The following is a 24207-nucleotide window of genomic DNA, read 5'->3' as shown; positions in this document are numbered from 1 at the left end:
GTAACTTTCTATTAAAGGAGAAAAATAATTTATTTTATTTTATTTATTCATTTAGTAAAAATGGGGTTTTGCCATGTTGGCCAGGCTGGTCTCAAACTCCTGATCTCAAGCAATCCACCCACCTCGGCCTCCTGAAGTGCTGGGATTACAGGTGTGAGCCACCACATCCTGCCAGAAAAATAATTTTTGAAAATCACAATTTGCTGCTGCATTTTTTTTTTTTTTTTTTTTTTTTTTTTTTTTTTTTTTTTTTTGAGATGGAGTCTCACTCTTATCACCCAGGCTGGAGTGCAGTGACACGATCCCGGCTCATTGCAACCTCCACCTCCTGGGTTCAAGCGATTCTCCTGCCTCAGCCTCCAGAGTAGCAGGATCCGGCCACCAATCCTGGCTAATTTTTGTATTTTTAGTAGAGATGGGATATTGTCATGTTGGCCAGACTGGTCTCGAACTCCTGACCTCAAGTGATCTACGCGCCTTGGCCTCCCAAAGTGCTGGGATTACAGGTGTCAGTCACCACGCTCAGCCAGAAAAATAAATGATTTAAAAATCATGATTTGCTTCTGAATTGAGTATTGTTTTAAGAACTTTTTGATGGTTCCAGTTGCTACTGCTGGTCTCACGCAGTTTCTTAGAATAGTCGATGGACACAAGTTATGTTAAAATCTCTATTAAGCCAGGTGCAGTGGCACACTCTTGTAATCCCAGCACTCTGGGGCACCAAGGTGAGTGGATCACTTGAGCTCAGGAGTTCTAGACAAGCCTGGGCAGAATGGTGAAACCCCAGTCTCTAGCAAAAAAAAAAAAAAAGTTAGCCAGGCATGGTAGCGTGCACCTGTCATCCCAGCTATTCGGGAGACTTAGGTGGGAGGATCACTTGAACTCAGGAGGTTGAGGTTGCAGTGATCTTAGATCGCACTACAGCACTCCAGCCTGGATGACAGAATGAGAACCTATCAAAAAAAAAAAAAAAAAGGAAATCTCTATTAAAATAATTAGCAATTTTACTGAAAGAGGCATGAAAAATACATTATGGAATAAATATATAATTTATGAAGTATGCATCTTCCTCCAAACATTGTTTTTGTTTTTTTTTTTTTTTTTTGAGACGGAGTCTCGCTCTGTCGCCCAGGCTGGAGTACAGTGGCGCGATCTCGGCTCACTGCAAGCTCCGCCTCCCGGGTTTACGTCATTCTCCTGCCTCAGCCTCCCGAGTAGCTGGGACTACAGGCGCCCGCCACCACGCCCGGCTAGTTTTTTGTATTTTTTAGTAGAGACGGGGTTTCACCATGTTAGCCAGGATGGTCTCGATCTCCTGACCTCGTGATCCGCCCGTCTCGGCCTCCCAAAGTGCTGGGATTACAGGCTTGAGCCACCGCGCCCGGCCCAAACATTGTTTTACTACTTTGTGCAAACATCACTGATTCATGAAGAGAATACCTAGACATGTGCAAGAGTAATAAAATTCCGTCAGCTCTGATATTTTGCCAACTTTCAGTCATATAAAAAGCGTACCTGTATGTGTGTCTTTCGTTTTCGTAATTCTGAACCGTATTTGTGAAAATAAGAGGGGAACATATTTAACAAATTGTAATTTGATTTGTTTCTTTTAAATATGTAGACACACAGTATGTCGATTTCCATTTCTTCTTTTGCGCTGGGCCCAACAAATGTTGGGGTGGGCCTTGCCTAACCTGCTCGACCCTCAGAACCTCAGCTTCCTTTTCCGGAAAAAGAGAACACTCCTGCACTCACCGAACTGGGATGGACCCGGCACCTGGTGCATAACGGGTTCTGAGTAAGTACGGCTAAGTTCCCTCCCTCTCCTAAGGAGGAATCCGTGTTCAAGGAGTGTTTAAGGGGTTTTTATTTTATTCTTTCTGTCTTTTTAAGGCTGCAAGGGAGACGAACGTGTTTGAGGCTCAGGGGTAAGAAAGTGGTTAAAGACACCAAAGACAGAGATGTGTGATGGGGCGGGGTGGGATTGGCTCCGAGGGACTGGCTTGATAGTGGGAATGGAGAAGAGGAATCCCCATCCACCCCCGCAGGAAACGCTCCAGCCTTTGGAGGTGTGTGTGCTTGCGTGTGCCTGTGTGTGCCAGTGTGTGCAGTGGGGATTAGCTCCAACTCTGGCAGACACCATCACGCATGACGAAGCTGCTTCCCCTCACGCGGCCCAAGGCGCACACGCGCGATCCACGGCCACGCCCGCACACACTCGACACACACAGGGCATTCGAGGGTCCGGTTGCCATGGCAAGCAGGAGCGCGTGAGCCCAGCCGCCCCTCCCGCCCCCGGCGAGCCCAGTCAACTCCCACTCTGATTGGCCGTGCTTCCTTATTATGCAAATCATTTGCGTAGACTCGGCGGCCAGCTGTCTGACGTCACCAAGCACGGGGGCTGGGGCTCGGGGCTCGGCTCCGGGAGAGCTCGGGCGGGAGCCCAGAGAGAGCCGCACGGGGACCTCAAGCCAGACCCCAGCGTCCCGCCGCCACCTCGGCCCGGGCCCGCCCCGCCCCGGCCCCGCCCCTTTCCAGCCCGCCCCACCCCCTCTACGCCCCTCCACCCGGACCCCGCCCCCTGGGCAGCCCCCCCGCCCTCTCCGCCCGGGCCCCGCCCCCTTCCCCTGGCCCTCGCCACTGGTCCAGGGAGGGGACGGCGGGACAGGCGGGACCGGTGGGACCAGCGGGAGGGCGGACAGGGCGGGGACATGGCCGCGGCGCCGGGAGGGTCAGCGCAGCCCGCTGGCCCCGGCCCGCGCCTGGGTTTCAGCACCGCGGACAGCGGCGTCGGCATGAGCGGGCTACATCCCGGCCCCGCTGTGCCCATGAAGGACCACGACGCCATCAAGCTCTTCGTGGGGCAGATCCCGCGGGGCTTGGACGAGCAGGACCTCAAGCCGCTGTTCGAGGAGTTCGGCCGCATCTACGAGCTGACGGTGCTGAAGGACCGGCTCACCGGCCTCCACAAAGGTGCGCGGGGTCAGCCCAGCCCAGCCCAACCCCAGTCCGATTAGAGTGTGGCCCGACCCCAGCCCTGCCCCAGCCCTAGCCCTGCCGAGAGCCAGTACAACACCAGTCCAACATCAGCCCCAGCTCAGCCCAGCCCCTTCCCAGATCACAGAATTTTCTCTCTGACATCCTCCCTCTGATTATCACTGTGGTCCCCTAACATGTTCTCCACTCTAACCTCCAAATTCCTGGCCTCCACCTCTCACATCCCAGCAGTCCCTGCCTTTCAGCTGGACCTCTCCTCCACCTCATCAGACCTAAAATTCCAGAATTTGAAAACTTACTCCACCTTCTAGATCTCGAATACCCTCAATTTCCCAAACCCTGAACCCAACCATTCCTGACTCCTCCAACTGGTGGTGCCTCACTCAGGCCTAACCACTCACATGCATATCTTGGACTTGCACCCCTCCTTCTGGCCTCCTAGTCCAGCCATTCCCCTCAAGAGCCTTCTTTTGACTCTCAGACTGCCAACCTAAAACACTGGAGACCCAAACCCTCCCCTTCTTCAGAACCCAGACCTGTCTAACACAAAATCCAATTCAGTTCCCAGGAGGCTCTCAGTTCCAAATACCCACTCATGTTCAACAACAGCCCAATCTTTCCTGCCCTTCACCAGAATCCCAATGCTCTCCACCTCTTCTGATTCCAGGTCAGAACCCTGACCTCAGCTGGGAACTCCTGCCACCCTGTGTCCCTTTCCTCTTGGATTTCCCTCAGCTGAATCCACACTTCTCTCCTTCTCTAATCCCCCCACTCCTGTGCCTCTTCTTTGCTCCTCCCCAATCCTCTTTATGGCCTCCTTCTTTCCCTTCCTCACAGGCTGGTCACAATCCAGACCCATTCTCAGGGTGAGTCAGGCTGAAGAGACAGAAGGAGATCTTCTCCCTGCCCTTTCTAGAGAGACACAGGCACCACGGTTCGGCCACACCCCTTTCTTCCTGTAGAGAGAGGGAGGAGGCTTGTTTACATGCAGAAAAGTCTGTCCAGGCAGGGCTGGAGTAAGAGAGCCAGAGACACATGTCATACATGGGCAGGAGAAGGGGAGATGATTTGAGAAGAAACCCTCTTATATCCTCCCCCCGCACCACCACCATGCTGTGGTTTCACATTTTTGCAGGGAAAGAGTCACCAACTATCCTCCACGATCTTCCTAAGAGAGGAGTGGTGGGCCTTGGGTAACAGCTAAAGGTACATTCCTAAGGACTGAGAGCTGGAATCAGACTGCCACCTCTTCAACTGGGAGGCCTTGTGGGGTTCCTCAGCACACTAATGTAGGCACTTCGAGAAAATGCCAATAGAAGGGCTAGGACCATCCGGCTAGGAGTACAGCTTCCACCCTTTGGGGTGGGGTTGTGTTAATGGGTGTGTGAAAGAACAATACCATACCATCTAGATTCCTTCTAATGTACTCCCACTACCTGCCTGTCTGTCCATCCCTCTATAGCAACTCATTTTCTTATTTTTAGACATTGATTTCAGTATGTAAGTACAAAGCTAATCTTTGTAGGCCATCTGTACAATAAGGGAAGTGTATAGAATACCCTTAAATCTCACTCTTCTCACTATCAAGAGTCTCTGAACTGTTCCCTCATCCTCTCTCTTTTCATTTAGCTCTAATTCTGCCTGTTACTTTCATTCATCTGTCTCTCAAACCATGCTTCTCTGTCTTTTCTTCCCCTCATTCTTCCACCCTCCATCCTGGCTAGTCCACATGGGGCTTCTTTAGGCAGCAACTGGGCCCCTGAGCCTTTCAGACAGGCAACCCTGCCCGATTTGGATGTCGGGTGATATGGGTTGGTGGCAAAAGACACAGCAGGGATGTAAGTGGAATCAGGTGTTTGGTGATTTATTTCCAAACTAAATCAAAACTCTCCAAGGCAAGTGTTGCCTTCCAAGATGATTGTGGAGGGTCTCCAAGTCAACATCTTCCTCATCCTCCCCCCAGCAACAGTGACTCATTTTCCTTTTGATGGCTGGATACCGAGGCAGGCAGCCACTTGTTACCCAAGTGCTTTGAACACAACCCCAGTTTGGGAGTTAAGACATTCCAAATCCTGCCCTGCCACTGACCCACTCTCTGGGCTTCAGTTTCCCTGTTGATATGGTAAGAGTTTTGCTCAGTTCTCTAAGTTCCCTTTACCTCAATGAATGGCCGACAATAAACCCATCTGAAGGGGGCAGCACTGTACAAGAGGCCAGAAAAAAAAATGATTCCATTTGCCTTTCTAATCTGCTGAGGTCTAAGTGGAAATCTGCCCCAAGTTCCTAATGGCTCACCATATCCACTTTCTCCTCCTTCAGTCGTTCTCCCTCCTACACTCAGAAGGCTCCTTTTGAAAACAGATCTTATCTCACAGATCTGCTTAAAACCCTTTAAAGTGGCTCTCCATTGCTCTTAGGAAAAAGTTCAAAATCTGACTGAGGCCCACAAGGCTACATATGACTTGATTCCTGCATACCTCACTAGCCACTCTGCCCCCATGCACCAGCCTCCAGCCACACTAACCTTCTATCCATTTCCCCAACACACCAAATTCTTGATTCAGCCTTCATATATTCTTCTCCCTCTGTCTGAAATAATCACGTCCCTTTCATCACCTGATTGTTAAGGACTCAGTGTTCTTGTTCTTGAGGACTCAATGCCTTCTTTGAGACATTACTCAACCCTTTGGACTCGTTTAGGGGCCCTTCATGATTTGTCTAATCCCCATGAGGGCAGGGAATGTGTCTGTCTTGTTGCCACTCTATCCCCAAGCTCATCAAAAGGCCCCACCATAATAAGTAAGTGTTCAATAAATATTTTCTGAATGAATGAGTGCTCTGTGGCTGTTGGAAAGGAGGAGAGTGCTGCTTCAGTGCTTCCTAGCAGGCTACAGGTCCTGAGGCTGAACAAAGAGAGGGCTGAACTTGACACTTTGGCTCAGCCTAGACCTCTTCACTGCCCCATATCTGCTGGCCCTTTTAGAGGAGCCAGATTTGGGGCACAATAACTCTTTAAGAAGCCCTACCTCAAAGCCCTAGGAGGGTTGACAGATCAAGATCCTTGAACAGGATTAGGGGGTCCCTGGAAACTACCACCTATGGGAAGCCCTTAAACCAATCCCATCTTCTAAGTCTCAAATCAATCCATTCCCCAGCTTCAAACTTAGGGAAGGGAGATATGGAAAAGAGCTGGGAGGTGCTGGGGTTGGCCCCCAATCCTTCTTTTACTCTTTTGCCTCCTATCTGAAACTGAGTTGGGAAGGAATTGAGGCTGATCCTGGGAGACTCCATGAGTCTGAACCCAAAAAGGAAGGGGAAGTCTGGGTTAAAGATGATGATAAAGCTGCTTAGGGAGGTTTAACCCCAACAGGACTTATGACTGGAGTGGGGAGGGGAGATGTGGGATTGTATGCACATGTGACTGGGTGTGGGTGCATATGTTCTCTGGGCAGGATACCAGGAGCAAATGAAAGTGAGCCTGGGACACTGGTCCCCAGGCACATGAAGCCCCTCTCTCCAGAGGTGGGAGGCAGAGAAGGCTTCTCAGAAAGCAGAGTTCTTGTTTAAAGGAGAGTGGCCTTAAGTTTGTCAACTTAGTGGGGTATTTCAAAGCAGAATAGTTGGGGGTTTCAGGAAACCCCCTGAGCCAGCCTCTTCCTCCTCAGGCTGTGCCTTCCTCACCTACTGCGCCCGGGACTCTGCTCTCAAGGCCCAGAGTGCACTGCACGAGCAGAAGACCCTGCCAGGGGTAAGTTCTCCAGGTTGGGGGGTGGGAATCACCTCAGGCTGGGGACAGTGCCCTGTGTGCATGCCAAAGCAGCGTGTGGTGGCTGGGTTGGGACCAAGAACTAGAAGCAGAATCATCTTTCTAGAAGAGGGCTTCCTATACCCTGAACAGCAACAAATTCTTTGTTACATCCAATCTTCTCACTCAAAAAAGGGCTCAAGATCCTTGGGCCAGGCGCTCCACCCATATTTAGGAGAGGCATCAGTGTTGTGGGCTAAGCTAGAATTTATTCACCTTGGCTAAAATTATGGCTTTGGGTGTCACTTGTCACTGGTGTGAGCAGGTATTCAGATAGATGGGGTAGAGGTTCTGCTGGACTGGTATCCCTTTTTCTCTAGGGTCTTTGCTGGCACTTCTCTCTAGTCCTTTTCCTGTAATGTTTTTTTTTTTTGGTGCCTTGACTCACTAAGATTGTCTTCCCTCCCTCCACACTGCAAACACTTGGCTAAAGTTAGGGGAGACCTGATTCTACAGGCAGCTAGGCTTGTAGGCACCAATGGTACCTGGTCTGGTCTTGGCTAATGCATAATCACTCAACGGGAGGCAAGTTGGGACCTACTGACCATGTGGTAGAATGAAGGGGTGATCGTTAGTAATTAGCATGGGTTTACCAAGAGCAAGTCATGCTGTACAGCCTTGTTTTCTCTTGTCCAAGAAGTGGTGTGTCTAGAACAGAGCACTATTTAAATGCCATTAACAGGCCAAACTTGGGACTATGTCCAGTTCTGGGCCTCAGATTTAAGAGAGTCATTTGCCTACAAGAACAAGATGAGGATAAAGTTGGCCAGGCGTGGTGGCTCTTGCCTGTAATCTCAGCACTTTGGGAGGCCAAGGCGGGTGGATCACCAGATCAGGAGATCGAGACCATCCTGGCTAACACAGTGAAACCCTGTCTCTACTAAAAACATACAAAAAAATTAGCCGGGTGTGGTGGTAGGCACCTGTAGTCCCAGCTACTCGGGAGGCTGAGGCAGAAGAATGGCATGAACCTAGGAGGCAGAGCTTGCAGTGAGCCTAGATCGTGCCACTGCACTCCAGCCTGGGCGACAGAGTGAGACTCCATCTCAAAAAAAAAAAAAAAAAAAAAGGAGAGATGAGGATGAAGTAAAGGCACAAGATATATCTGGAATAATAGTTTGGAGGAGTTGGGATGATTTAACTAGAGAAGATAGGGCTTAGAGGGACTTTAAAAAGGAGGCATCATAAGCTAATAATTAAAAATACTGGTTTTTGAGGCTGATTGTGGTGGCTCACACCTGTAATCCTAGCACTTTGGGAGGCCAAGGCGGGCAGATCACCTGAGATCAGGAGTTCGAGACCAGCCTGGCCTCCATGGCGAAACCCCGTCTCTACTAAAAATACAAAAACTAGCTGGACATGGCAGATGCCTGTAGTTCCAGCTACTTGGGAGGCTGAGGCAGGAGAATCGCTTGAACATGGGAGGCGGAGATTGCAGTGAGCCAACATCATGCCACTGCACTCCAGCTTGGGCAACAGAGTGAGACTCAGTCTCAAAAACAAATACACACACACACACACACACACACACACACAACCCACTGGATTTGAATCCCAGCTCTGCCATTTGTCAGTTCTGTGTCTCTGGGCACGTTCCTTGGACTCCTGAGCTTCAGTTTCTTTAGATATGAGGAGTGGGTTATACTAACACCTAGCTCACTTGGCTGTAGTGAGGATTACTTGAGGCTTAGCAAGTGCCTGGCACAGAGTAAGATCTCAATAAGTACTACTGTTGGGGTTGGGGTAACTACCTTCAGATTCTAGAAGAGGGGTTTAGTTTTCTATGAGTGGCCCCAGAAGGCAAGATTCGGATCAGTTAATATAAGAAACAGACACTGATTTCAGCTCAGTATAAAGAAGTCACTTCTTTGAATTGGAGCTGCCAAGCAATGGAGCAAGCTTCACCAAGAGCTAATCAAGCTGTTAATGGGGTGACAGCTCCTAGAACCAATCACAGTAACTGAAGCACCTTGAGCCTCACTTTTGGGGACTAAGTGCCAAGTAACACCAACTTGTCACCATCACTGATCCTCTGTATGCAAGCTCCTGAGTCAGAGAGACCTGCCTGTGGATCCAGGTCCCACCACTCACTAGCTTTGTGACTTTGGGCAAGTCTTTACTGCTAAGTCTAAATTTCCTCATCTGTAAAGTTAAACGCATAGGGTTGTTGTCGTGGTTAAATGAGCTAAGTCATTAAGTGAACTAAAGTACTCAATGCTGTTCTCTGCAGAAAATAAGCACTTAATACGAGTTAGCTGGTGGTAGTAGTGATAGTAACAGTAATAGTAACAGCAGCATTAGTGGGAGTAGGAGTAGAACTCATCATTCATCTAACCATGGGAGCAAATGACTTCTGCTGCTAGAACTGAGAGTCAATGAGACAAGCTGTAACATTCTATGTGGGAAACAGCATGGTAAAGGTGCAGACACAGATGGAACAGGTGGGTGCGAAATGCAGCTGGCACTGTGGGGGAGGCCCACATGAGCATGGAGGGAAGCTGGAGGGAAGATCTACAGAGGGCAGCAGTTGAAGATGAAACTCTGAATGCCGGGCTTTACCCTTAAAGGAAATGAGAGGCCCCCCCAAAAAATTAAGATAAACTTGGGGAGGGAAAACATCTCTCTTCCACAAGACACAGGGCTCTGCTAGATAAGGGGTACCTGGAGAGCTCCATGAGGCCAAGGGTACCTGAGATAAGGGCTGTGACGCCCTTAGAGTGCTGTGAGAATTTCTGGGGGTGAAAAGCAAATAATATTAATGAGCATTTATTGATACTAGTCTTTCTGCCACTTTACACGGTATAAGTCATTTAATCCTCCATAAAGAAGGTTGTTTGTTTGTATTTGAGACAGAGTCTCGTGATGTTGCCTAGGCTGCAGTGCAGTGCCGTGACCTTGACTCACTGCAACCTCCACCTCCCGGGTTTAAGCAATTCTCCTGCCTCAGCCTCCTGAGTAGCTGGGATTACAGGTGTACACCACCGTGCCCAACTAATTTTTGTAATTTTAGTAGAGATGAGGTTTCACCATGTTGGCCAGGCTAGTCTTGAACTTCTGGCCTCAAGTGATCCATCCACCTTGGCTTCCCAAAGTGCTGGGATTACAGGCATGAGCCACTGTGCCAGGCCTAAATAAGGTATTGTTATTGGCATTCCCATTTTACAGGTGAGAAAACTAAGTCATAAGAATCAAGTGACTTGCCCAAGGTCATATAGTTAATAATGGGAATATCTAGACTTTGGGCCCAGTTAATCTGGCCCTAGAACTCATTCACTTAACCACTGTACTGTGACCTGAGACAACTAGGTAACAGACAGGCGTCTTAGGTTCTGGAGAGAATGGTGACTGGGGACATCTTCCCCCTCTCACTGTTCCATCTGCAGGTCTCCAACATGGCCCAGCTTCCTCTGATACTGTCAGCATTGGCTTTATTCGCCCTCTCCAGCTTAACAAAGTGAAAATTAATATTTAATTATTCTCCTAAATGAAAATCAATGGCTGCGTTGGCCAGCCCCAGCAATGCCTGTGCCATCAATCTTTCCTCTGGGCCTGCCAGGGACAGCAGCAACTTTAGTCACCTGGCCTTAGGCCCACCAGCATGGAGGGAGGAGTGCCCAGCTCTCTGCTGCCACTGGGTCCTGAGCACAGCTGCCACCTGCTGGAGAAGCAGGGACAAGACTTTAATCTGAATTCCTGCTGGCATCAGGCAGGACTGTCACCATGGGACCAGAAAAGGCTGGATCAGCCCCCAGAGAGAAAAGTCTGAAACCCCAGGGGAAATTTCATAGTTTGTTTGTTTTTTTGTTTTTTGGGTTTTTTTGAGACACAGTCTCATTCTGTCGCCCAGGCTGCAGTGCAGTGGTGCCATCTCAGCTCACTGCAACCTCCTTCTCCAGGGTTCAAGTGATTCTCCTGCTTCAGCCTCCCAAGTAGCTGGGATTACAGGCACCCACCACCACGCCTGGCTAATTTTTTTTGTATTTTTAGTACAGACGGGGTTTCACCATGTTGGTCAGGCTGGTTTTGAACTCCTGACCTCAAGTGATCTGCCCGCCTCAGCCTCTCAAAGTGTTAGGATTACAGGCGTGAGCCACCACTCCTGGCCAAGAATGTCATGGATTCTGATGGACTGACACCTTCTCTTGCTTGGCTCCTCTCCCTTTGTCTCCCTTTGTCCCCTGACACGTTCTGTCCCTGTGAAAGCTTGCCTCACTATTTGAGAACTCCTTCAAACCTCAGTTGATCTGTCCCACCTGGCTCCCACCTCCTGCAGCCTCTTCCTGATGAAGCCAGAATTCCTTCTTTTAGCCTCACTTTATGCTCCAGAATCCACCTGAAGAGGGCAAGGCCTAGCCTCAGCCCCATTTCTGGGATGCAGAAGCTGCCTCCCTATTTGTTTATCTCCCTGTTCCTGACTTCCCTTCCTTTGGGAAGCCATCCCTTCAAACACCGTGAAGGAGGCAGATGTTACTGTGTAGGGGAGTGCATTTGGTTTTGCAAGTTGTGCCCTGCACAAAACAGCTTGGGTGCAGAGGGCAGATGGGGGCAAAAATCCAGCCATGCTCTATTGACCAAGTCATGCTCATTATTTCAAGGCTTTGTCAGCCCAGAGGAAAGAGCACATTTTTTCTCATTCATCCCAGGGCTGGGGAGTGCCTTTTTATAATTTACAGAAAGGCACTGCGTGTGCTAGCAACCACTTCATGAATGAGTCTGAGTCTTTGCCCTCAAGATGCTTCTTAAAAATGAGCCTCATTGCGTCTCACTCAGGCATACATCTGGGCAAGTAAAAGAGAGATTTTACTTGGGGAGGGAGTCCCAGAGTCAAACCATAAAGGAAAAGGCTGGGTGCGATGGTTCACACCTGTAATCCCAGCACTTTGGGAGGCCCAGGTGGGCACATCACTTGAGGTCAGGAGTTTGAGACCAGCCTGGCCACCATGGTGAAACCCCATCTCAACTAAAAATACAAAAATAAAAAATAAAAATAAGTAAATAAGTGAAAAAAGAATAAAAAGAAATGGGGAGGGAGTAGATGCTTTGCAGAGGAGATGTTATCTGAGCTGAATCATGATCATATTTTATCATATTTGAGGATCTAGAAACCTAAAAGACAAGAAATTCTGGGGACAGTGTGAACACTGGCAGGGAAGGTGTCTAGCAAAGATGGCTAAGGCTCCACATGAGTAGAGAGAATCGTGCATGTTGGGCAGCAGTGGAAGCAAGACTCACAAGTTTTGACAGCCAGTCTTAGAATCTTAGGCTTTAACAGGAGGCTTGCAATGGGGGAACAGAGGTGGATTTTAAGCAGAGAAGAGTAAGAGACTAGTTTCAAAAGATTACTCTGGGCCAGGCATAGTGGCTCATGCCTGTAATCTCAGCACTTTGGGAGGCTGAGGCTGGAGGATCGCTGAGCCCAGAAGTTTGAGGCCAGCCTGGACAACATAGTGAGACTCCGTCTCTACAAAAATCTTTCAAAACTTAGCCAGGTGTGGTGGTGTGCACCTGTAATCCCAGCTACTTGGGAGGCTGAAGTGGGAGGGTTGCTTGAGCCCTGGAGGTTGAGGCTGTAGTGAGCTAACTGCACTACAGCCAGAATGAGATCCTGTCTCAAAAAAAAAAAAAGAAAAAAAAAAGATTACTCTGGCTATGGTGTGAAGAAGGTTGGGCTGGAAAGGAAGCAACACTGAGTGCAGATGAATTGTGATGCTGGCCTAGAGCTGGAGACAGGCCAGGAAAGGAGAGGAGAGGTTAGACTTCAGAGCTGTTTAGGATATCCACATAGATTCTAGAACCAATGGGACTTGACGGTGGGTTGAATTAGAGGAGGGGGTGAGGTAAAACAAAGTACTAAAAATGGTGAAGTTTGACTTTTTTCTGTCCCACTCTGCCCTGCACCTCCTGACACCTTTCCCAGACCTACCCGTATTCCCTTCCTCAAGAAAATTCTAATAAACAGTCTTCCCATGGAATGGGGAGTGCTGAGGGTGTGAGTGCTGAGTGAAAAGAATAGTTGGCATCAGGGCAGAAGAGTCTGAAAAGGGCGATGCTGAGCCCAAATGGAGGAATTTTAGACAAGTCAGGGCAGAGAGTTAGGTAGGGTCTTGCTCTCCCTTCTGCTCACTGGGGCAGAAGGTCCAGGGCCCTGTGCGTGTCTGTGCTGCCTCTAACTTTCCCCACTCCATTGCCTGGAATAGGTTGTTCTCTCTGACATTCTATCCCTTGAATTCCCCTCCAGGGCTGGGCTCTGAAGCAGACATGGGCCTGGACTCCATCTGGGAAATTCTTAAGGGAACAGGTGCTCAGTCAGGGCAAGAGCTCACCTGAAGTCCCAGGACGTTTTTGGCCCAGGAGGCAATGTCCTCTTTTCCTCAAGGGGGACTCCTGATTACCTCATCCCACTGCCATGTCCCTCTTCTGTCCATGGCAGGAACAAGGTATATATAATCGGTTGCCCAGGAAGCTCATGGGGGCAGCTTTCTTTCTCCTCCAGCCACACATAACATACCTAAATCCCAGGTGTCCTCCATCACCACTGCTCTGTGGGGACTGAAGGCTCAGAGCCCTGCTCTCCCCGACTCTGTTCTTATTCTCTTGGGTTCCTCCTCTGGGAAGGAGGAACCCAAGAGGTTCATCCTTGTACCCCCAAACTCCCAAACTCCCACCTTCCCCAACTCCCAAGCTATGAATCTGAGAGTCAGCCAATATGCCCTCTTCTTCCCAGGTCCACATATCCAGTAGAACTATAGTCCAGTTAATTCTTCCTATACATCTGTTAAATCTGTTCATTTCTTTCTATCCAGGTCACACTCACCTCTCACCTGTGCCTCTGATCTTCTTTCCTCTAATCACTCATTTTCCAATCCTTTCTCCACATAGTGACAGCTTGTGGGATCCTTCATATGACAAAACTAACTAGATGATTTCCCTACTTAAAACTCTTTCCTGGCTGGTCATAGCGGCTCACACCTGTAATCCCAGCACTTTGAAAGGATGAGGTCCAAGGATCTCTTGAGCCCAGGAGTTCGAGACCAGCCTGAGAAACATAGTGAGACCCAGTCTCTACAAAAAATTTAAAAATTAGCTGGGCATAGTGGCACGTACCTGTATTCCCAGCTATTTGGGAGGCTGAAGTGGAATAATCGCTTAGCCCAAGATTTGGAGTTTGTATTGAGCTATGATGGCACCATGTACTCCAGCCTGGGCAGCAGAGTAAGACCACAGGTCAGGAGTTTGAGACCAGCCTGGCCAACATGGTGAAACCCTGTCTCTACTAAAAATACAAAAATTAGCTGGGCGTGGTGGCAGGTGTCTGTAATCCCAGCTACTCAGGAGGCTGAGGCAGGAGAATTGCTTGAACCTGGGAGGCGGAGATTGCAGTGAGCTGAGATGGCACCACTTCACTCCAGCCTGAGTGACAGAGTGAGACTCAGTCTCTAAAATAAATAAATAAATAAATATGTTCAAAAAAATTTTTTAAATCCTTCCCTTCCCTGGATCCTCATTGCCTTTGAAACACAACAAAGTCAAAGTCAAAATTCCTTCATGCGGTTTTCACAGCCTTCCCTAATCTGGCCCTTGCCTACCTCTCAGTTTCTTATCCTTAACAACAATAACAACAACAACAACAACAACAAAAAACCCAGCCACGTGCGGTGGCTCACTCCTGTAACCCCAGCACTTTGGGAGGCCACGGCAGGCGGATCACCTGAGGTCGGGAGTTCAAGTCCAACCTGACCAATACTGAGAAACCCTGTCTTTACTAAAAATACAAAATTAGCTGGGCATGGTGGCGCATGCCTGTAATCCCAGCTACTCAGGAGGCTGAGGCAGGAGACTTGCTTGAATTTGGAGGCAGAGGTTTCAGTGAGGCGAGATTATGCCATTGCACTCCAGCCTGGGCAACAAGAGTGAAACTCTGTCTCAAAAAAAAAATAACTTTTTATATCTGAGGTATCTACTGAGATCTAGCAATTGTCATTGTCGTCACAACTCTGCAAGGTAAGATCATGATTCCCCCTTCACTAATGTGGATATTGAGGCTCAGAGATCTTAGAGAAGCAAGTGATAGAGCCAGGATTGAAATCCACATCTCTCTGCTAGGAAGCAATTTGCTCTCCCCTGGCTACTGCCGTGCCAGGTGCTCACCAGAAACTTTGCTCTTTCAGACTTGCAGCTCCCTGTCCATACCCTACCCATTCAGCGTGCTCAGCTACCACTCCTACCTCTCCTATTATCTCTACGTGGCCAATGACTCCAGTCCTGCAAGGCTCAGGTCAAACATTGCCACTTCTATGCAGCTTTCCTGAGTCAAATTCTTTAGCTGGAGTCTGCCTCTTCCACAGCACTTGACCTTGCACTCCCTTGAGGCCCTGGTCCCTCTGTGCCTCACTATTTGTGTTCATGCCTTAAGAATGGAGTTGAGCAGCACTCCAATGCAAAAATCATGGGCTTCAGCCTCAGACAGACCTGGGGATAAATCCCAGCTCAACCACTTACCCACCATGTGATGTTAGACAAGTGATTTCACCTCCCTCAGCCTCAGCTTTCTCATCTATGATATGGGGACACTCGTATTCCCTTGCAGAGTGGTTGGAAGGATTTAGAGACAATGAAGAGTCCCAGGAAGGGCCTGGCACAGAGTGGGCTCTCAGGAAACGGTGACATTATCTTCCCCTCTGCGGGCCTATGACGAGAGAATCCCCATACAGATCATCACCGTCTCCCATGAAGAGATGCCTGGGGCTCGTCACAGAGTACAGGAAATGCTGGCAGCATGCCTGAGTGGTGGAAGGTCTAGGTCAGGTCCAGGGGAGAACATGTGTGTACCACCCGATGCCCACTCTCTGTTGAAGGGTGGTGAAGTGGGTGGGAGGAGAGAAGGGGGCGTCCCCCCGAGCACCATCTCCCAGGAAACCCAGCCAGGGAGGAAGCTGCCATGGAAACTGCTGCTGTCACGTGTGCTCGTCACTCTAGGTTCCAGAGAGAAATTCTCAGGATCTATTTAAGAACTAATAAAATAATGATGGTTTTGCTCACCCTCACTGCCCCCCACCCCATGCTTCTACTCTTCTGGCCTTCTTCCCTACCAGGCTCCTCCCTGCCTCTCCTGCACTTGCTTCCTGACCCTTCATCTCCTCTTTTCCTTCCCCTCTCCTCCAGTAACTCTCTTTCCTTGCCCCTTTCTAGGACTGTCTTTCTCTCACATCATTTCTGTCTGCCGGTGTTTCTTCATCTCTCCCTGTGTCTCTGCTCTCCATGGCTCTGTGACGGGTCCTGTCCTCCTGGTCCCTGGTCCAGGCCAGTCCAGACCTGTCAAGTTCGCCCTGATCTGCTTGGATTGATCTGTCATCCCCTCTAGACTGCAACCTGAGTCCTGTCGGTGTCTCGGCCCCCACCCACAGCCTGGTACACTGCAGGTGCTCCACCACCAGCGGGTGGGTGTGTCAGAGCCCTGGGTGGGAGGGGAGTTGCACTGGTTCAGGCTTGGCCTGTTTTCCTGTCCTTTTTTTTTTTTTTTTTTTTTTTTTTGTAAGCCCTCCCTGCCCCTCCCACCCCCAAATTTGATCCAAAGGAAATTGCTCAACTGTGACTGCCAGGGCGTTACCATGGTTACTGGGTAGCACTTGTGGCTATGGTAACAGGAAGCTGCCTGTTGTCTCGGCAACGAGCATATTGGTGAGGGATGGAGTGGCCCCTGATTGGTGCAGAAGCAGAGCATTTCCTGAGGGGAGGGGGTCAGATCATCACCTTCTCAGGCCAGATGGGCATCAGTACCCCTTCCTCCATGAACGGGAAGGCCGCTGTTTTTTCCTCCCGGCACTCAGCTGCCTGCCCCCCAACAATAATTCCTCACCTCCCACGCACCCAGCTCTTGGCAGTTTACAAAGACCTTTTGCGTGCCCATTACCTCATGTGATCCCCACAACACCCATGAGAGGAAGGTGAGATGGGGATTCAATCATGAATTCACTCAGGGTGGTTGGGGGATGGGAATGTGGGGGGGATATATTGAAATCACCTAGGAACGTTTTCAAATTATACAATCCCCCAACTTAAGAGCCTCATCTGGTTCCTTGGTGATTTTTATCTACACCTCATCAGGAACCCCTAAATTGAAAGGTGAAATTGGTGGGAGCGGGGAAGGGATGGAAGGAGAAGTCAAGCTGCTTTCCAGGCTTATAACTTGGGCGACTGGGAAGATCAGGTTGGGGCAAAAAAAAAAATCAGCTCTTGTTTGGTGTGTTGAGTGAAGGCGCCCATGGGACTTTCTAGTGGGGATGTCCAGCAGGCAGCTGGTAACATGGCTCTGAAGCTCAGAAGAGAATGCAGGCTGGAGACACAGAGCTCTAAGTCAACCCTGTGTGGAGAGGAGCTGAGGCTGTGGGTGTGGACAAGACTATCCAAGAAAAGTAGGAAGAGCCAGACAAAAAGGGCTGAGAATGGCGCCTTGGAAAACTCCAGCATCCTCAGGGAAGGGGACCCCAGGGAGGGGATGAAGCGGGTGAGTGTGGAGACTCTGGTGATACAGCAGCTTGGGGAATGTTTTCCTCATTCGAAAAATTGAATCTGGCCGGGCGCAGTGGCTCACGCCTGTAATCCCAGCACTTTGGGAGGCCGAGGCAGGTGAATCACTTGAGGTCAGGAGTTCGAAACTAACTTGGCCAACATGGAGAAACCCTGTCTCTACTAAAAATACAAAAATCAGCCGGGCCTGGTGGCAGGTGCCTGTAATTTCAGCTACACAGGAGAAAAAGAAAAATTGAATCTGAGAAAGGATGGCTTACTTAGAGTCACACAACTATTAAATGACAAGTTGAAGGCAGATAGCACTGAGTCTGATTCCCAGACTCTTTCATCTAAATGACACATAGCGTGATAGTCTCCATTTTAGACATAAAACACAAATCTGCAGTATCGGTTCTACCCTCCTTCCCAATTCTCTCATGCAAAGCCTTTAAGTAAGTCCAGAAGCCAAAGGGACAGGCCTCACATAGCCCCTGCCCAGAGCCCCAGGCAGAAAAGTCTCTTTAGACGCTTCATTCCATCTTGTGCTTACCACTAAGTTCCTGTCACCTATCCCTACCAGTTTCAGCACCTTCTAAATTCCTGGGTTTAAAGAAGGAATCTTGGAGAAAATCTGTAATCCCAGTGTGGAAGTGATGGAGTGCAGAGTTCAAAGGGGCTAGAGCTCAGATCCTGAGGAGTCCAGGGGTCGAGAAGCTGGGGGCTCCAGGACCAGGCAGTCACGCTGAATGGGTGTGTTGGTCCGATGTCTTTCAGATGAATCGTCCGATCCAAGTGAAGCCAGCTGCCAGTGAGGGCCGAGGAGGTAACTTCCCCGTCTGACCAACCTCAGGCTGCGACCCGTGTAAGGGAGGGTGGCCCCACACCTGGAGTCAGTCCTACCCATGGCTTAGTCTGAGAGCTTCCCTGGGTCAAGGGGACAGGTGGGGCTCAGAGTTGCTGAGCCCCTGAAATAGCTCAGCCTTCCCTACTCAGACTGAGCAGGGCTGGGGTTCTGAGGAGCCCAGACCCAGAAGAGGCAAGAAGGGCCTAAACAGATGCCAGTGATAGATAAAGGGAGTTCTTGCCACTTACCCTTGGAGAGAGATCATTCCTGTTTTGCCACATGGAACTTTCAGGATTTCGTTGTTGTTGTTTTTAAGAATCAGGTGGGGGTTATTCTCCTTTTCTAGATCCTTCTGATATCAGAGAACACAGTCTACTCCGGATTGAGGCCATTCCTTCATTGTAATGGCCTGGTTGTTCATGGTAAAAGATAAGGCTGGTACAACAGACTTTATGAGCCATAGTAAGTCCTCTATGCTGAGGACCATGTAAAGCTCTGATAGCTACACTGTTTCCTGGTAGAGAAAAACCAGAGCTCCTTAAGAACAGGAGGTGGGCTGGACACGGTGGCTCACACCTGTAATCCTAGCACTTTGGGAGGCTGAGGTGGGTAGATCATTTGAGGCCAGGAGTTTGAGACCAGCCTGGGCAACATGGTGAAACCCCGTCTCTACTATGAATAGAAAAATTGGCCAAGTGTGGTAATGGATGCCTGTAATCCCAGCTACTCAGGAGGCTGAGGCAGGAGAATCGCTTGAACCTGGGAGGTGGAGGTTGTAGTGAGCCAAGATCATGCCACTGCACTCCAGCCTGGGCAACAGAGCGCAACTCTGTATCAAAACAAAAACAAAACCACATAGGACAGGTAGAGAGCCTGTGCTTTCTTCCAACCAGCTGGGTTCTGGTCAGCTTCCATGCTGTAAAGGCAATGCTGGCTTCTGGTGACAGTTCTTGGTGTTTTTCTCACCCTTGGATCTTAGATCCTTCCAGTGTATCAGCCTATAGCCCTCCCTGATGTCTGCTGACTCTTTCTCTTGGGTAAGACTCTCTTCCTGTCTTACCCAAGATCAGCCATGGCTTTGCTAGCTGAAAGAAACTGCCCAAGTTCAGGAACAGAATGGAACCCAAATGATATAAACATGTATTGAGTCCTACTAGTTCTGTACCCCTCTCAGACTTCATGCTCAGTCTGAGAACCCACACACAGTTCTGGTGACTTTGCGGTTCCATTGTGAAGTTTGTTCCTCCAAGAACAAACACGACCTAATGCTTTAGAAAGTCACAACCTAACACAACCTAATGCTTTAGAAAGTCAACTTTTTGGCCGGGTGCGGTGGTTCATGCCTGTAATCCCAGCACTTTGGGAGGCCAAGGTGGGAGGATCATGAAGTCAGGAGGTCGAGACCATCCTGGTTAACACGGTGAAACCCCGTCTCTACTAAAAACACAATAATTAGCCGGATGTGGTGGTGGGCACCTGTAGTCTCATCTACTTGGGAGGCTGAGGCGGGAGAACACCTTGAACCCGGGAGGCAGAGCTTGCAGTAAGCCAAGATCGCATCACTGCACTCCAGCCTGGGCAACAGAGTGAGACTCCATCTCAAAACAAAACAAAACAAAACAAAACAGAGAAAATCAACTTTTTAAAATGGCATTGAATTTTGCTTTTAAAATGTAACATTTGGCAACAATGTGGAACAGCCTGTCCCATTTAAGTTTTATATCTGTGACCTCAAACATTCTATAAACCTTCAGAATCAATGGTCACACCTGACCAGATATATTTACACCAGTGAGCCTGTGTTTTCTAAAATTATTCCTGAAATCAAATCCCTTAGTTTACCATTGGTTAATAATGGCTTCTTTATCTGATAAGAGTACTGATGTCAATGAAAACAATCTAAGGGATATCAAGGCCAACATACTCTTCCAAAACCTTCTACTTTCTTCTGGAAGGGATTATTGCATGATTTTTCTTCCCATCAAGTAGGGATCATCAGCTCAAATACTACAGGAGCCCAGGTAGGTAACCTTAAATGGGTGAGACTCCCATGATTTAATAAAGTAATTTAGAGCTGGGCATGCAAGCTGATGCCTGTAATCCCAGCACTTTAGGAGGCCAAGGTGGGAGGATGACTTGAGTTCACAAATTTGAGACTAGCCTGGGCAACATGGCAAAACCCTGCCTCTGCAAAAAATACACAAAAATAAGCTGGTGTGGTGGCATACATCTTTAGTCCCAGCTACTTGGGAGGCTGAAGCAGGAGGATTACTTGAGCCCAGGAGTTAGAGGCTGCAGTGAGCTAAGATGGCGCCACTACACTCCAGCCTAGGTGACAGAATGAGACCCTGTCTAAAAAAAAAAAAAAAAAGTTCATTTTAATTATATTAAATGTTGGCAACTAATTCAATTTTTAAAAATAGACCAGCACTGTGAGAGCCTACTCAACCTATAATTGCTTCTTTTTCCATCTGCCATAAAGGAGGATTGCACTGTGCACACATGAGCTTTTTTTTTTTTTTTTTTTGAGATGCAGTTTCTCTGTCGCCCAGGCTGGAGTGCAGTGGCGCCCTCTCCACTCAACGCAACCTCCACCTTCTGGGTTCAAGCAATTCTCCTGCCTCAGCCTCCTGAATAGCTGGGATTACAGGTGCCCACTAGCACGCCTGGCTAATTTTTGTATTTTTAGTAGAGACGAAGATTCACCATGTTGGCCAGGCTGGTCTTGAACTCCTGACCACAAGTGCTCTGTCTGCTTTTGGCTCCCAAAGTGCTGGAATTACAGGTGCGAGCCACCACACCCAGCCTAGCTTTTTAACAAAAAAAGCTACTTTATCTTCTGTCACTTGACTTTTGATGTAACAGTGTAGTAGTATAGTAGTCTTACTTTTAATCAATAAACATGAGGTTTGTGGTTGAAATAACCAACATACATATTGTATATTTTATGTTTTTATTTATTTACTGATTTGTCTGTTTATTTATTTTTTTATTTTTTTAGAGACAGTGTCTCACTCTATTGCCGAGGCTAGAAGGCAGTGGCACCATCATAGCTCACTGCAGCCTTGAACCCCCAGGCTCAAGTGATCCCCCTGCTTCAGCCCCCCGAGTCGCTGGGACTACAGGTGCATGCCACTACGGCCAGCTAATTTTTTGTATTTTTATTTTTTCTGGGACAGGGTCTCACTTTGTTGCCCTGGCTGGTCTCAAACTCTTGGCTTCAAATGATCCTCCCACCTTGACCTCCCAAAACGCTGGGATTACAAGCAAGAACTACCAAGCCTGGCCCCTGTTGTATCAATTTTAATAGTTATTGGTAACACTTGTTAATTCTATGCCTACAATACAATTAATATTAGTAATACATCAGGATCTGTCTGATGGAAGATGCCAAGGTCCTTTTCTGTCATGGCCATCCCCTGCAGCCTTGGCGACACTTTTCTCAGAGTACCAGAGGTGCATCTGGGTCTTTGTGGAATATATTATAGCAGCCTTTTAATGCATTCCAGTGAGTTTGCATAAATTCTGTAGCTAAGTTCCACACTGTTCCTATACTCCACACTCCAGGCCTATATTTTACATACTGTGGCAGCTACACATTGAGCAGTACACTATTAAAGGAAAATGCATCCAACTTTCTAAAATGAAACTATCTCCTAACATACATTAAATACACATAGTGTCAAAAACTTTTCCCTCAGGTCTGGGCGCGGTGGCTCACACCTGTAATCCTAGCATTTTGGGAGACCGAGGCGGGTGGATTGGCTGAGCTCAGGAGTTCGAGACCAGCCTGGGCAACACAGTGAAACCCTGTCTCTACTAAAATACAAAAAAATAAAGAAATTTATGATACTAGAAAAAATAAAAATAAAAATAAAATAAAATACAAAAAAATTAGCTGGGCTTGGCGGTGTGTGCCTGTAATCCTGGCTACTTGGGAGGCTAAGGCAGGAGAATCGCTTGAATCCAGGAGGCGGAGGTTGCAGTGGGCAGAGATCATGCTACTGCACTCCAGCCTGAACAGAGTGAGACTCCATCTCAAAAAAAAAAAAAAAAAACTTCCCTCAGCATTTAGTGTATTTGAACATGAACATTAAAATGTTTGTATGGGTAAAAATTCAAGGTTCATGTATCTTTGTTGTTGTTTTGTTTTGTTTTGTTTTTGAGACGGGTCTCACTCTGTTGCTCAGGCTGGAGTGCAGTGGCATGATCTCGGCTCACTGCAAGGTACAACTCGACTCACTGCAAGGTACAACTCCACCTCCTGGGTTCAAGAGATTCTCCTGCCTCACCCTCCTGAGTAGCTGGAACTACAGGCGCCTGCCACTGCACCAGGCTAATTTTTGCATTTGTAGTAGAAATGGAGTTTCACCATGTTGCCCAGGCTGGTCTTGAACTCCTGACCTCAAGTGATTCACCGGCCTCAGCCTCCCAAAGTGCTGGGATTACAGGCATGATCCACTGCGCCCGGCCTAGGTTCACGTATTTTTAAAATGTTAACCACAAATTATAGAGGTCAGAAATAAGGATCCCCACATCCCTTAGACAATGGTAACTAAATAAGTCTGTTATATTTGCTGTTTAGCATAGGGACTGTAGCTGATTTTTCCTCACTTACATTTTTTCTAGTTTGGAAACACCAATAAGTTAAACTGTAAGTACCGTTCTTATAGGAAAAGTATTTTTTAGTCTTAAGCAAAATATTAAAAATGATTGAATTGTATATTCTTTCCTCTTTCAAATGTCATAGCATAGAATCAATACATAAATCACAGTGGTGATTGCTCTGCTTGTTCCACTTCTCAACTTGGCTGTATCCTTTACTCAGCAAATATTTATGTATCCAAGATGCCTAAGGTACAGAAATAGGTTAGGTAATCAATCCATGCACTCTTTTGGCTTTAGTTATTTTCTTTTAACGTTCAAACTTAAAACATGCTCTGAGGATTTTAAAATATATTTTGAGGCATCTCGTTTTTTAATCCTGCAATTTGGTTCAATTCAAAAGCCAATTATCTGTTATCCAATTAACCCTCCTATCACTATCTTATAATTGCTTAAATAATTTCTGCCTGACTTTGCAAGGGTTTGGTTAGATGTCAGCCTGGATTTTGAGTATAACCATATATGCATATATGACTATCTCACTAGCAGAGCCATTTTTCTTGGATTTCGCGGTAGAATTTTCAGAATTTCATAGTCCTGGGACATATTCTCTGGCCTAAATCAGAAATAGACCTTAGCAACAACTGTTCTGTCACAGTCAGTTGACAGTCATATCTGTTATTGGTCCTTAGACGAATTTAATTCTAAAAAGTATTTTCCAACTAAGATTGGATAGGTTTCACCTGTGCTACTTGACACTTTCCTCACGTTAACTCTTCACTTCCTGAAATGCATTCTACCCCCAAAGGTAATGAGAGGCGCTTTCCTTAGGCTTGACTCAGAGCAGATCACCCAAAGCTGGTTGTCAGAACACTTTCAGGTGTACAGTTGCTAGAGCTAAGTACATTCACATTGTGTAACCCATCCTCAGAACTTTTTCTTCTTGCAAAAACGGAAACTCTGTATCCATTAAATGATTCTATATTTCCACCTTTCCTTCAGCCTGGCAACCATCATTCTATTGATTTCTGTGAGTTTGACTACTCTAGATACCTTATATAAGTGGAATCATACAGTATTTGTCCTTTTGTGACTGGCTTATTTCACTTAGCCTATCTTCAAGGTTCATTCATGTTATAGGATGTGTCAGAATTTCCTTCTTTTTAAGGCAGAATAATACTTCTTTGTATGTATATACCACATTTTGTTTATCCATTCATCTGTTGGATATTTGGGTACCTTCAACCTTTTGGCTTTTGTAACTAATGTTGTTATGAATATAGGTGTACAAAATATTTCTTCAAGATCTTGTTTTCCCAGGCACAGAAAGACAAACACTGCATTATCTCACTTACGTGTGGAACCTGAAAAAGTGGGGCTCAGAGAAGCAGAGAGTAGGATGGTGGTTGGCAGAAGTTAGGGGCATCATGGGGGGTTACAGTATGGA

At 47.7% G+C, this 24207-nt stretch overlaps 2 protein-coding genes across 6 annotated transcripts in view; both read left to right on the top strand.

The window, feature by feature from the left end:
- HEXA (hexosaminidase subunit alpha) overlaps window positions 1-2003 on the top strand; it is a 53951-nt gene extending 51948 nt beyond the window's left edge. The window contains exons 14-15 of the mRNA XM_073012289.1: window positions 1622-1798; window positions 1894-2003. Of these exons, the coding sequence (XP_072868390.1) occupies window positions 1622-1798; window positions 1894-1969 (253 nt within the window). The 3' untranslated portion in view covers window positions 1970-2003. The remainder of the gene's footprint in view (window positions 1-1621; window positions 1799-1893) is intronic.
- Window positions 2004-2148: 145 nt separating this feature from the next.
- Window positions 2149-24207, top strand: part of CELF6 (CUGBP Elav-like family member 6) — a 35931-nt gene continuing 13872 nt past the window's right edge. For 3 of the 5 annotated variants that reach the window (XR_012091536.1, XM_073012288.1, XM_073012285.1), the window contains exons 1-4: window positions 2149-2270; window positions 2363-2973; window positions 6663-6745; window positions 18086-18134. Coding sequence is in view for 4 of the 5 variants with exons in the window: in XM_073012288.1 (XP_072868389.1) it covers window positions 2149-2270; window positions 2363-2973; window positions 6663-6745; window positions 18086-18134 (865 nt within the window). In the remaining variant the exon portion in view is untranslated. Of the gene's footprint in view, window positions 2271-2362; window positions 2974-6662; window positions 6746-18085; window positions 18135-24207 lie in introns of those variants that run through there. The other 2 variants (XM_073012287.1, XM_073012286.1) reach the window with 1 other exon arrangement.

Source organism: Chlorocebus sabaeus, chromosome 26 (assembly GCF_047675955.1).
Source record: "Chlorocebus sabaeus isolate Y175 chromosome 26, mChlSab1.0.hap1, whole genome shotgun sequence".
Taxonomy (NCBI): Eukaryota; Metazoa; Chordata; class Mammalia; order Primates; family Cercopithecidae; genus Chlorocebus; species Chlorocebus sabaeus.
Note: the sequence above shows the minus strand (reverse complement) of the source record. Positions and strands in the feature narration are given on the sequence as shown.